This window comes from Pristiophorus japonicus, chromosome 11 (genome assembly GCF_044704955.1).
Source record: "Pristiophorus japonicus isolate sPriJap1 chromosome 11, sPriJap1.hap1, whole genome shotgun sequence".
Lineage (NCBI taxonomy): Eukaryota > Metazoa > Chordata > Chondrichthyes > Pristiophoridae > Pristiophorus > Pristiophorus japonicus.
In genome coordinates this window covers 95,519,782-95,534,136 of record NC_091987.1, presented here as the reverse complement: position 1 = coordinate 95,534,136, position 14,355 = coordinate 95,519,782, and the positions used below count along the sequence as shown (strand labels likewise).

The window sequence follows — 14,355 nt, the reverse complement described above, 5'->3', positions numbered from 1 at the left end:
TCCAAAACCGATGGACTAATTGTTAGTTATGGATGCTTTTGAGAGTGAAAGAACCCCTGTCACAGTTCAACAAGTTAAGACCTGGACCAGCCGGGAACCCGATTTTATCAGTGGTGAAGAGTTGCATCCTCAAAGGTGATTGGTCTGCCATACCTAAGCAAATGTGCGAGGAGACCAAACCTTACATTCGTCGCAAAGATGAACTGTCTATTCAGTCGGATTGCATACTGTGGGGCAATTGTGTTGTTATGCCCAAGAAAGGGAGAGAGAAAATTGTTTGTGAGCTACATAGCACACATCCCGGCATTGTAATGATGAAAGCCTTCGCCAGGTCTCATGTATGGTGGCCGGGAATTGACTCTGACCTGGAATCATGCATGCATCAGTGCAACACTTGCATGTAGCTCAGCAAAACACCAGCGGAATCGCCACTGAGTCTGTGGTCATGGCCGTCCAAACCATCGTCCAGGATCCACATAGACTTTGCAGGTCCCTTCCTGAGGAAGATGTTTTTAGTTGTGGTGGATGCATATTCGAAGTGGATAGAGTGTATAATAATCATGTCATCCAGCACATCCACAGCTACCATTGAGAATCTCAGTGTCATGTTCACAACACATGGTCTGTCTGACATTGTTGTTAGCGACAATGGATCGTGCTTCACCAGTCAGGAGTTTCGAGAGTTCATGAAACTCAATGGTATCAAACATGTAAGGTCAGCACCGTTCAAACCTGCATCCAATGGGCAAGCAGAATGTGCTGTCCAAATCATAAAGCAGAGTATGAAGCGAGTAACCCAAGGGTCACTGCAGACCCGCCTGTCATGCACACTGCTTAGTTACAGGACAAGACCACACACGCTTACCAGGGTCTCGCCTGCTGAACTAATGATGAAGAGGTCTTAAGACCAAGCTATCTCTTGTACATCCTGACTTGAATAATCATGTTAAGTATAGAAGACAAAGTCAGCAAGGGTACCACGATCGCGCAGCTGTGTCACGCGATATTTCTGTAAATGATCCTATATATGTTCTTAATTATGGTCAGGGTCCCAAGTGGATCGCTGGTACTGTCATGGCCAAGGAGGGCAACAGAGTATTTATTGTCAAGCTCAAAAATGGGCAAGCATGCAGGAAACATATGGATCAGACAAAGCTGCGGCACACAGACAAACTGGAACAGTCGGAGGAAGAGACAATCAATGACCAACCAACCTACCCCAAGTCATCAGAGGACTGAGTGGTCATCAGTGAATCGGGACTTTCAATCACTGACATGTTCAATGAAAATGGACTTTCAATACCCGACATGGCTATTGCCACTCCCACCAGGTCAGCCACCCAGCCAGCAGTCACAACAGACTCTGAACACTCACCCAAGGCTGGAGTTGAACTGAGACAGTCAACCCGGGAGCATAGAACACCAGATCATCTTAGTTTGTAAAAGACTGTGTTAATATCTCAGAGGGGGGTATTGTCATGTATGTACTTTTGGGATCACTAGCCACTAGATGGCGTCACTGTTGGAGGCCATTGGGCTGCATGCATATGTGTGCAGCCCAAGTATAAAAGGCCAGCCATTTTGTATATTAGTCACTTTGGGCCTTAATAAAGCAGAGCCAAGGTCATACCTCTTGGAGTTAAACAGTACTCAGTCTAACAGTTATTGCCAACACAACACCAAGAATGAATTAAAAACAGATTTATCTCATTGCTATTGCAAAGACAACATGAGGAAAAACATTTGTACGCAGAGAGTGGTTAGGATCTGGAATGCACTGCCTGAAAGGATGGTGGAGGCAGACTCAATCACAGCTTTCAAAAGGGAATTGGATAAGTGTCTGAAGGAAAAAAAATTGCAGGGCTATGAGGAAAGGGCGGGGGCATGGTACTAGATGAAATGCTCCAGCAGAGAGCCGATAGGGGCTCAACAGGTGAAATGGCGTCCTTCTATGATCCTAACTGGCTGCCTCCTTTTTCACTGTATTGCAATAGTGACTACACTTCAAAAGTACTTTAAGGACATGCTAAGGTCATGAAAGGCGATGAGGGAATGCAAGTACAAAAGCAAAACACTGCGGACGATGGAATCTGAAATAGAAACAAAAAACTGCTGGAAACACTCAGCGGGTAAGGTACCAGAGAGAAACCAGAGTTAACGTTTCGGGTCTCCATGACCCTTCGTCATGAAGTGGCAAAAGCAAGTGCTTGCATTTTCTATAATAAAAAAGAGAAAATGCTGGAAATCTTAGTAGGTCAGGCAGCATCAGTGGAAAGGAAGCAAGAGTTAACGTTTTGGGTCGATGACCCTTAGGGTCTTTGCTTTGGTGCTTGCTTTTTCTCTCGCGGCCCGTCCCCCTGGCCAATCCAACTACAAATCCCAGAAGACACCCCCCGCCCGCCCCCAGCGCGGTTGCCCATGCGCTCTCGGCTCTTGTTCTGGAATCTCAGGTGCAATAGGAATTGCGGGTTGGCAGTGTTATTATTGAGAAGACGGCGGGGTCGTGTCAGGCCACCAGCGCAAAGCAGAGCTGAACTTGCCATTGTCCCGGATTCGAACGTTGTGTGGGCGAGAGCCAGACTGTGGCTGGTCATGTCCCGGCTCCTCGCGCTGGGTCGGTGCGTGCCGGGGAGCAGCGCCGGCGTAAGCAGCAGCAGCTGCAGCCGCCGCTTGGCCATCGCCAAAGCCAAGGCATCAGCTGTGGCTGCAGCGCAACAGCAGCACGGCAGCACCGCCTTCTCGTGTCTGGCAGGGAGATCCGCCGCCGCTCGCCAGCGCTCGCTGGGCGTGAGATGGCTCAGCGCGGGCGGCGCTGGGGCGCTGCCACCGCGGGACGCTTTCCGCCAGAGGTGGCTGGCTGGCACCGCCGCCGTGCTGGTGGGAGCGACCGTGGCCGGCTTCGGCTTTGGCCGCAAGCGGGCTGTGATGGCGGCGAAAAGCTTGCCGGCCGATCGGGAGCCGCCGGCGCTGGACGAGGTGTTGCAGAATTGCGGTCACTTCATGTCGGAGCCGGTGACCGATATCAACACCCTGCTGGAAAATAAGGATGACATGAGGACTAAGATGGAATTGCTGATCCTGGATGTTCAGGCTGATGTTTGCAAAGCTTTGGCTGAAGTAGACGGTGGTCAGGGATTCAAAGTCGACCGATGGAACCGCAAAGAAGGTAAAGGTTTCGCAACGTCATGTCTACGTGCAAATGGCCATGTTTGAGTACAGTAGAGGAAGTTGTGGGGCGACGTCAATCCGTCAGTGAAACTCCTGGCTGTGTGAATGAAGCGTACACACATTCTGTTGACAAACCTATGCTCAAGTTGTTTGGGCAATAAACCTAAATCAGATATTTTGAGTACTTTCAATTTTTTTTCAATTTAAATCAGCTCCGATCTTAAAAGTAATTTTGGGGGAAGAGCCACGCATCAGGTTATTGTGTATCAAAGCTGCACTTACGTTTTTTTAACAGTAGGCATTTTAGAAATGCATTTTCTATGGAACTGAATGCAAACCTGAAAAGTGACACGTTATTACTGAAATAAATGAATTGCGATAAAATATTTTTGTATGTTCTTCAAACAAGAATATTACAGGATCCACTTAATGGAAATATTTCCAATTTCAGTTTCCCATCTTTCAGTTATAAGCACCCTGCGTCTGTGACCAGCATATGCAAATTGTTGACAGCATAATGCCAGAAATATTGAATAATTACTTTGCCTCATGACATTAGAAGAGATCAAAAAATCTAATTTGGAGAGGATAAAACTCCTCGGCTGGATCGTTTGCATCCATGCACATTAAAAGAAGTTGGGAAGGCGATATCAGAGGCACTATTACATACATGTTAAAAAAATCATTAGAAAAGGGAATAGTGCCAGAGGACTGGCAGACAGCTAATTTAATTCCTATATTTAAAGAAGGAGATAGAATACATCCAGTTAGCTTAATATTGGTGGTAGGAAAGATAATGGAATCTTTACTCAAGGAAGTAATAGAAAACATCTAGAAACCTGAAAAATATAATTTAGAATAGTCAGCACTGATTTCAAAAGAGAAAGTAATGGCTTGACCAACCTTATTGCATTCTTTGAGGAAGTAACAGAAAGGATAGATCTGTTAATATACTAGATGTAATGTATTTAGATTTTCAAAAGGCCTTCGATAAGGTTCTGCACAGTAGACTCATGATTAAGGTCCGAACATTTGGAGTCCGGGGACAAGTAGCAGAAGGGATAACTAGCTGGCCACAAAACTGAAAATTGAGTGTAGGAATTAAGGGTATTTACTCAGACTGGAAAAGGTGGGAAATGGTTTTTCACAAGGATCACTGCTAGAACTATATTGTTCACCATTTACATAAATTATTTTGATTCGAGAATTGGAAGTACTATATCAAAATTTGCAGATAGTGTCAAATTGGGGGATATAGTTAATACTGAGGAAGACTGTGACAAAATACAAGATGACATTAATAAACTTTCAAAATGGGTAAATTAATTTCAATATAGATAAGTGTGAGTGCATTTTGATAGGTAGCTTAAGGAAGCCACGTACTTCTTGGAAAATAAGATTCTATGGAGTAGAAGAGCAAAAGGGATCTAGATATACAAATCACTAAAAGTAGTGACATTGGTTAATAAGGCCATAAAAAAGCTAATAAGGTACTAGGGTTAATTTCTAGAAGGATAGAATTGAAAGGCAGAGAGGTTATGTTAAACTTGTATAGAAGCTAGGTTAGACTGTACTTGGAGTACTGTGCAGAGTTCTGGTCTCCATATTATAAACATGATATAGAAGAACTGAAGGTGCAGAAAAGATTTACAAGGCTGATACTAACAATGAGAGGTTATATCTATCAGGAAAGACTGAACAGGGTGGGGCTCTTTTTTTCAGAGAAGGCTGTGGGGTAACCTGATTATGATTATGAAAGGGTTTGATAGGGTAGATGTAGAAAAGTTGTTTCCTTGTGGGGGTGGCCAAAATTGGCTATAAGTGCAAGATATTTACCAATAAATTAAATAAAGAATTCAGTAGAAACTTCTTGACCCAGAGAATGCGTAGAATGTGGAACTCACTACCATAAGGAGTAGTTGAGGTGATTAGCATAGAGGCATTTAAGGGGAAGCTAGATAAGCACAGGAGGGAGAAAAGAATAGAAGGTTATGCTGATAGGGTTAGATGAAGAGGGGTGAAATGCAAGTTCTTTGTTTGCTAATAAAAAGGATTTATCCTACATTTATTAAAATCCAGAAATGGCACTACCACGTTATATAAACTTAAATCTCGTGTTTTGAAGCCCTTTTGTGTGTGGGTATTTTTGTTTTAACTTTTGGTATTTTAACTGAAGGCAAAGTAGCTTCTCCCTCCTTCCCGCACACACTGAATAACAAAACACGGTAACTTTACACTAAACTTGAGAGTGCTCCAACACCAAGAACCTTAAATGCCAAAGTGATAGCAAAGGAGAGAAGATGTGGTCCAATTGAGCCTTGATTAGGCATTTTTGAAAAATACACACAGAATAAGAAATGAAAAGATATAAGTCACTATTGGAACAGGAGTAGGCCATTCAGCCCCTCAAGCCTGTTCCCCATCCAGTTAGATCATGGCTGATCTGTATCCTAGGTCCATCCATCTGCCTTGGCACCATATCCTTTTATATCCTGTCTAGTAAAAATCTTAGCGATCTCCGATTTAAAATTATTGTGGCAGAGAGTCCCACACTTCTACCACTCCTTGCGTGAAGAAGTGTTTCCTAACTTCTCTCCTGAATGGTCTGGCTCTGACTTTAAGATAGTGTCTCCTTGTCCTAGACTATGGCACCAATGGAACAAGTCTCTCTATTTACCCTATCAATTCCTTTCAAAAATCTTAAAAACCTCAATACAATCACCACTTAATCTTTTGTATTAAAGGGAATACAAGCTTAGTTTTAGGCAATCTTTCCTCATAATCTAACCGGCGGAGCCCTGGTAACATTCTGGTGAATCTGCACTGCACTCCTTCCAAGGCCAATATATCCTTTCTAAGGTACGGTGCCCTGAACTGTACACATACTCCAGATGTCGTCTAATCAGGACTGTAGAAAAACTTCCTCCCCTTTATATTCTAGCCTTCTAATTATTAAGGCTAACCAGCTCTTAAACACAATTCATCATCATAGGCAGTCCCTCGAAGCGAGGATGACTTGCTTCCACGCCAAAAAAGGGATGAGTTCACAGGTGTTTCAATGAAGGACCTGATATTCCAGATCCCAAACTACATTGTGAATGCCTGTGCTTGGATTTTTTTTTAACGTGTGGTGGCCGTTGCACCCCAGCCACCACACAGGCTTGACACAGTGGCAAGGATTAACCAAGACTAACTGGAGACCAGCTTTGCTGCACAAACCGAGCGCGCGCACACATCGCAGTGTGGGCTGGCCCGTGCTACCCCTGGGCCCTTGCCTCTTCTGGGCCCCAGATTCACACCTCTCCTGGGCCCTGTTCACTTCCCTGGGTATAAAAGGGTGGGGGGATCCCTATGCTCCAAAACCCTGACATGAGATATTAAAAGTAGCTAACAGGGAACTAAACAGCAACGCAAGTGGATCAAATGAGTTTAGCTGTGTGTCAGCTGCGCCTCAGTGGATAGCACACTCGCCGGAGTCAGAGAGTTGTGGGTTCAAGTCCTACTCTTGAGCAGATAAATCTAGCCTGACATTCCAGTGACAGAGGCCGACGCTTCCACTGCAGTGCTGAGGGAGCGCCACACTGTCGGAGATGCGTCTTTCAGATGAGACGTTAAACCGAGGCCCATTCTGCGCGCTCAGGTGAACGTAAAAGATCCCATGGCATTATTTTGAAGAGCAGGGCAACGGCCGGGTGGGTTCGGGAGGCTGCTGCCCTGGGGCTCGGTTACCCTGAGCTTAGGGTGCACTCTTATTGGCACCGCCTCCCCCTGCGCGCTGCAGGCCAACATTGCTGTTATACAGAAAGACTTGCATTTATATAGCGCCTTTTACAACCTTAAAGCGCTTTACTTTTGGAGTATAGTCATTGTTGTAATGCGGGAAACGCGGCATCCAACTTGTGCACAGCAAGCTCCCACAAACAGCAATGTGATAATGACCGGATAATCTGTTTTAGTGATGTTGATTGAGGGCTAAATATATTAAACACAATTATGGTGGAGTATTGGTGGGAAGAGCAGGTCTCCATCTCTCTTCCCACAGTCCACTTAAAAGCAAATGGAAATAATGAATCATTTTGCACACCCTAATATAAAGTCTGTTTGAGTGCTCCTGTGCAGGTATTGAGCACTCAACAACAACAACTTTGTATTTATATAGCACCTTTAACATAGTGAAATGACCCAAGGTGCTTCACAGGAGTATTATGAGAAAACAATTTGACACCGAGCCTCATAAGTAGAAATTAGCGCAGATGACCAAAAGCTTGGTCAAACTGTAGGTTTTAAGCAGCGTCTTGAAGGAGGAAAGAGAGGCAGAGGGGTTTAGGCAGGGAGTTCCAGTACAAAACCCTGGCCTGTGATTGATTGATTTTTGTTTCAAAGTTTTATGCTGTGAATCTTTTATCGTTGCAGGTGGTGGTGGCATAAGCTGTGTGCTTCAAGATGGGAAAGTGTTTGAGAAAGCCGGGGTCAATGTTTCAGTTGTATTCGGCAACCTTTCCGAGGACGCTGCTAAACAGATGAGAAGCAGAGGAAAATCATTGAAAACAAAAGACGGTAACGGAGGAATCTGCTGATCTAGGAGTCCTGGAGTTTGCCACTTAGCATATGTGACTTAACGTTCTCTTTCTTTCTCTTGCATTCAAGGTCGCTTGTGCTCTTTCTCTTCGAGCTCACATTTTTCTAAATGTTTCTTTTGCATACGCTGCCACACTCTTCGCTTGCTTATACTTTTCACGTACATTCCCACCTACAAGACTCAGAAAAGCTTCAAATGAGCTGATACAGCACACCCAAAATTGTCAACTCAAAACAATGTGAAATAGCAACAACTTGTATTTATATAGTGAAACATGCCAAGGTGATTCACAGGAGCATTATGAGACAAAAAATTTGACACCTAGCCACATAAGGACAAATTGGGGCAGGTGACCAAAGGCTTGGTCAAAGAGGTAGGTTTTAAGGAGCATCTTGAAGAAGGAAAGAGAAGTGGAAAGGTTTAGGCAGGGAGTTCCAGAGGATCGGGCCTAGGCAACAGAAGGCACTGACTGAATAAAGGCCTATGAACAAAACTGCTGCTTCAAGGCAACTGAATAAATTACATTCTGTTTCATTTCCTTGGATTTCAGCATTTTTATTAGTTTTTGGGATCACATGCAACAATTCTGTTTGGTTTTTCTCTCTAAACCGATACCCAATGATTGTTGTCTACAATTCGAACATCGGCCGCCTGAATGGAGAAAGTTGTTTTTGATTGTAGCAATAAAAAAATGCATGATCACTTCCCAAAGTCCTACTGAAATAGATCCCATGGATCCTTAAGAGTGGTATTCCACGCATTTCATTGTTGTTTCCTTAACCATGGGTTCCAACTGCTTCTCTGATAGGCTTATATATTGAGCCCAGTGACGGTGAGCTGGCTCCTGGAACTTAAGTTGTTAAAATCTATTTTCTGTAGCCCAAAGGACCACTTTGATCCAAGTAAAAATGGACAAAAGGCTCTTGGAATCTGAATTAAAAAAAGACAATATAAAAGAAGCTTTAGTGAGGCTCTTTATTATTTCCTCAAACTCGCATCACTGCAAATTTATGAAACCACATACAGTGATATAGTGGATTTATGGAACCACATACTTTCCATTCACACCTCTGTCACATTAAGCAGATGTAGGAAGTCACTGCTACTGAACATAGGCTGAATAGATGATGACTGTTTCACGCTATAACCCAAAAGTTAATATTACCCCAAAGAATACCAAAACTCATTTAGCCATTTGAGATCGGTTATGTCTTGTGGCGAATGCTATCCTCCTCTTCACTTTCACTTCATCTCCGCCACAACTATCTCCTTTTATTCTTTTTCTTTTATTATCTTTCTCTCTCTTTCCCTTTTTTCCATTTTCTCCCCTCGCTCTTTTGCTTTTCTCAAAAGCAGATTTTTGTCCCTTTTTAGATTGTAGCACTGAGCTCATCAGGAGTCCCAATTTCAGTGGCTCGATACTATTGGTGCCAGAGGAGAAGACAACCACCTCGAGGGATGCTGTACACCCGTCAGCGGAAAAATGCTGCCACTTTTTTCTGGCCCCGATAGCTTAGACCTGTACAGGCTAAGAGTGGGATTTTTGTGTCACTGGCCTGCATATGTTCTCTCTTGTATCCACCGTGCAATTCACGCTGCAGCGCAAGGAAGCCCCAGAGTTGTTTCTAATTGAAGGGGTTCCGTAATATAAAGGGATACTAATACCTTATTAGACTTTTTTTCCAAAAATCTACTTTATTCACAAAATTTTCACAATACATTGGAAAATAGCTCAGTACCTTGCGGTCAGCAATCCCATACAATTCGTTTGGCTGCTGACAGCAATTCCATACAATGCACTAGCTTGCATTTCATTTCAGGGTACAGTTTAGTACGATCCATAAATCACCATTACATGTAATACTGTGCAAATGAGGGTATTACATGGAGCAGATGAGAACAGGTTTACATTAGATTCCAGGATACATTTCAATGCCAATCACTAATCACATTACATGTAGCACAATGTAGATGAATGCAGTACATGGACCGGATGGGGATACATTTACATTTCTTTACAAGTTACTAAACAGTGCAGAGACTTTCATTATACATGGCACAACACAGGTGTTTCAGTACATGGTGCTCTATGTATACAAGCAGATTAACACGTACAGCCCGAGGTGGGTCTGATTCCATCCCCTGGGTTTACCGTGGCGGAAGGGCCCTAAACTGCGGCTCTTCCCCATCGCGCCTTTGCGGCGACTGCACCAATCTTTAGTGTGTCCCTCAGCACGTACTCCTGGACCTTGGATTGCGCCAGTTTGCAACACTCGGCCATGGATATCTCCTTGCTCTGGAAGACCAGCAAGTTTCGGGAAGACCAAAGTGCAAGCTGTGCATTGACCCTTCGTATGCAAACACCAAGTGTCAGTACGTGCTGAGATTCTATCAGTTTCCGGTGTTGCTAAGGATGGGTCTGGCCAGGCTGCCGCGGAACGCTCCAACCAGTTGGACCATGCCTCAGCACCTGTCCTTCGTGGAAAAGTTTTTCAACAAAAGCACTTTTGACCATAAGGCCATAAAGCTGTGGTCGGCACGCAAGGTCCTGGATGCCCTACAAAAGAAGGAGATGATGGATCCTGTCAGATGGTTCCCCGAGCAGACTGTCAAACTCGTTTGGCAGAATGTCTCATCGCCAGAGCTTTCACACAAGCACCAAGACGTAGCTTGGTTGGCGGTGAGAAGGGCCCCGTCAGATCCTTCATGCACAGCCGGGGTTTCAGAGACACGGCACTCTGCCCCCAAGTTGGCTGTGGTAGGAATGAGACTTTCATCCTTCTCCTTTGGGACTGCCCCTTTGCAAGGCAGGTCTGGAAGGAGATGCAGTGGTTGCTGTCGAGGTTCATCCCAAGCAGCTCTGTAACCCAGGACTCTGTGCTCTGCGGACTGTTCCCAGGGACGCACATCGAGACAGACATCATCTGCTGCTGGAGAGCTAATACCTTACTAGACTCACAATTCTAGCTTTGCTGCAGGGTATGAACATATAAAAGCAAGCCTTTTAATGAACACAGTGAATATAGCTCTGTCACCTATAGGTATGGCGTGTTGTTTTGTGATGCAGGGAAGCTGCCATTTTGTGCTATGGGAGTGAGTTCTGTGATCCATCCCAAGAATCCTCACATTCCGACCATCCACTTCAACTACAGATACTTTGAAGTTGAAGAAGCAGATGGTAAGTACCCATTCTGAACATTCTACATATTCAATAAATAGTAAATTGCTCTTTTATGTAAGTGCGGTAAAATTGTGTCTAGTAAAAGCATATCCATGGGTTGCTTCAGTGGCGGCAAAATGGGGCAATACCAAGATGTAAAACATATATGGGTTATCAAACCAGAGTTTTGAGGGTCCTTTATAAGCACAATCCTGAGCATTGTTGGCGCTGCTGAATTCTAACCTCATGCTTAAGTGTGAAAGGTCAGTAATGCAGAGGGTAATATTGCATAATGCATCGGTGGGAGCTGGAGGAAATATGGTTTAGTACTAAAATATTTCAGATCATGCATTGCAGAGCAGATAGTCAGTTTCACAACCTACAATTTAGTCCATAGGATTAAATCAGCCACTACCTCCACTCCTTCAAAAACAGCTAATTTTGTAGCTCTAAGCTATACATGGCTGTTCTTTGAGAGCAGCTATGTAACAAACAAAAATGTAACCCAGTTCAGTGAAAAAGATCTCTGACAACTAACATCATTGATGTTTCCACACTGTTATTGGGATACATAAAGTTCAATTGCATTTGTGCTTTTTAAGAAAACTTTGCTGTTACACACAAAGCCTTTCCATTTTGTTCTGTCCTAGGGCAGGGTCCTAACTCCAGTCTTGCGCATGAGATTGTTGGGCCACTTATTAGGGAAGAGCAGCTGAAGTTGTTTCACATTGCCTTCCTTGTGGTCTTTATCTTTGGAGTACCTACTCCTAGGTGGGCTGCAAGCAAGGGGGTGGGGGGCAGGGGGTGCCGTCGCCATCCACACCCATTGGATCCAAGTATCCCCATTGGATTTCAATACAGTATTCATAGCCGGCGCTCCAGTCTTCACTTGCCAGGGCTGTCTGGAGTGGGGCCCGACCACAACCCTTTTGACTCGCAGGTGGGAATGCTACCACTGAGCTTGTGCGCACTCTTTGTCTGGAAACGACTACTCTGCTGGATGTCACCCGAGTATTTGAGACCAGATTCTAGACTGCACTCGCTGGGGCGGTCTGGAGTGGAGCTCGAACCCTTCACCTTATCACTCGGGTGTGAATGCTACCACAATGTCAAAGGCTCACTCCCATAAAGTGAATAATGGTGTAAATATAAACTAAATCTTGCTGCCTAGCTACCATTTTAAGCTTTTAAGCACTCTTATTTACTAGGTCAAAAATCATGGTGGTTTGGTGGCGGGACGGATCTCACTCCTACCTACCTGAATAAAGATGATGCCACCCATTTTCACAAAACTCTCAAGGAGGCCTGCGACAAGCATGATCAAAATTATTATCCAACTTTTAAAAAATGGTGAGTAATATGGAAGATGTTACATCATTTTTTGTTTACAAAACAAGATGTTAGATTTTTTTTTTGGTCGCAGTCTAATTGCTAGTGCAAAACTGTCCAGAGGTGCTGTGAGCTCATGTGTATAATTATTGAAAGCTTCCTGCGTAGCTTTGGCCGTCTGCAAGGGAGTAACATAATGGAGGGACTGGGAAATTGCAGATAAGTGACTCCATGGGGCAAAAAATAGATTTTTGGAAAGGCTTAAGGGCATATCGACTTGTTTTGCCAGAATTGAAGGTGGGAGGAAAAAGAAGTCCCAGGTAGGAAGAGAAGAAAAAAATGGCAGGCCAAAGTTGAAGAAAATGGTAATCTATTGTGGAGGCAAGATGGGGATTCGCCAAGATATTTGGTTCAAATACAATACCTTGTGGGTATTATTTGTGTGTGGTTGGTTGACAGCTTTTTGGTCTTGAGCAAATATTTAAATTTTGTTTGACCTGGTGGATTTTTTTTTTGTTTCAATTGTATTTTCCAAATTGAGCAATCCATTTTGAAGCTACCTGAGAGAGATAGGCCAGGGAAAGACTCTAGGGGCAGTCAGCAACAAATCGCAAAAGAAACATTTGGGAATATCCTCAAAACGTTGCTACAAATCTTTTAGTAGTGCTTACATAGAAACATAGAAAATAGGGGCAGGAGTAGGCCATTCGGCCTTTCGAACCTGCACCACCATTCAACAAGATTATGGCTGATCATTCACCTTCGTACCCCTTTCCTGCTTTCTCTCCATACCCCTTGATCCCATTAGCCGTAAGGGCCATATCTAAATCCCTCTTGAATATATCCAATGAACTGGCATCAACAACTCTCTGCAGTAGAGAATTCCATGGGTTAACAACTCTCTGAGTGAAGAGGTTTCTCCTCATCTCAGTCCTAAATGGCTTACCCCTTATCCTTAGACTATGTCCCCTGGTTCTGGACCTCCCCAACATCAGGTACATTCTTTCTGCATCTAACTTGTCCAGTCCTGTTAGAATGTTATATGTTTCTATGAGATCTCCTCTCATCCTTCTAAACTCCAGTGAATACAGGCCCAGTAGATCCAGTCTCTCCTCATATGTCAGTCCTGCCATTCCGGGAATCAGTCTGGTGAACCATCGCTGCACTCCCTCAGTAGCAAGAATGTCCTTTCCCAGATTAGGAGTGCAAAACTGAACACAATATTCCAGGTGAGGCCTCACCAAGACCCTGTACAACTGCAGTAAGACCTCCCTGCTCCTATACTCAAATCCCCTAGCTATGAAGACCAAAATACCATTTGCCTTCTTCACTGCCTGCTGCATCTGCATGCCAACTTTCAGTGACTGATGAACCATGACTCCCAGGTCTCGTTCAGCTCCCCTTTTCCTAATCTGCCGCCATTCAGATAATATTCTGTCTTTGTGTTTTTGCCACCAAAGTGGATAACCTCACATTTATCCACGTTATTCTGCATCTGCCATGCGTTTGCCCACTCACCTAACCTGTCCAAATCACCCTGCAGCCTCTTAGCATCCTCCTCACAGCTCTCACTGCCACCCAGCTTAGTGTCATCTGCAAACTTGGAGATATTACACTCAATTCCTTCATCTAAATCATTAATGTATATTGTAAATAGCTGGGTCCCAGCACTGAGCCCTGCGGCACCCCACTTGTCACTGCCTGCCATTCTGAAAAGGACCCGTTTATCCCGACTCTCTGCTTCCTGTCTGCCAACCAGTTTTCTATCCACGTCAGTACATTACTCCTAGTATCATGTGCTTTAATTTTACACACCAATCACTTGTGTGGGACCTTGTCAAAAGTCTTTTGAAAGTCCAAATATACCACATCCACTGGTTCTCCCTTGTCCACTCTACCAGTTACATCCTCAAAAAAAATTCCAGAAGATTTGTCAAGTGTGATTTCCCTTTCATAAATCCATGCTGACTTGGACCGATCCTGTCACTGCTTTCCAAATGCGCTGCTATTTCATCTTTCATAATTGATTCCAACATTTTCCCCACTACTGATGTCAGGCTAACCGGTGTATAAATTACCTGTTTTCTCTCTCCCTCCTTTCTTAAAAAGTCGTGTTACA

The 14,355-nt window shown here is 44.1% G+C and overlaps 1 protein-coding gene across 1 annotated transcript in view; it reads left to right on the top strand.

Annotated features, from left to right (window-relative positions):
- Positions 1–2,425: 2,425 nt before the first annotated feature.
- Positions 2,426–14,355, top strand: part of cpox (coproporphyrinogen oxidase) — a 33,867-nt gene continuing 21,937 nt past the window's right edge. Inside the window, exons 1-4 of the mRNA XM_070893743.1 lie at positions 2,426–3,166; positions 7,582–7,725; positions 10,815–10,925; positions 12,116–12,257. Coding sequence (XP_070749844.1) covers positions 2,593–3,166; positions 7,582–7,725; positions 10,815–10,925; positions 12,116–12,257 — 971 coding nt within the window. The 5' untranslated portion in view covers positions 2,426–2,592. The remainder of the gene's footprint in view (positions 3,167–7,581; positions 7,726–10,814; positions 10,926–12,115; positions 12,258–14,355) is intronic.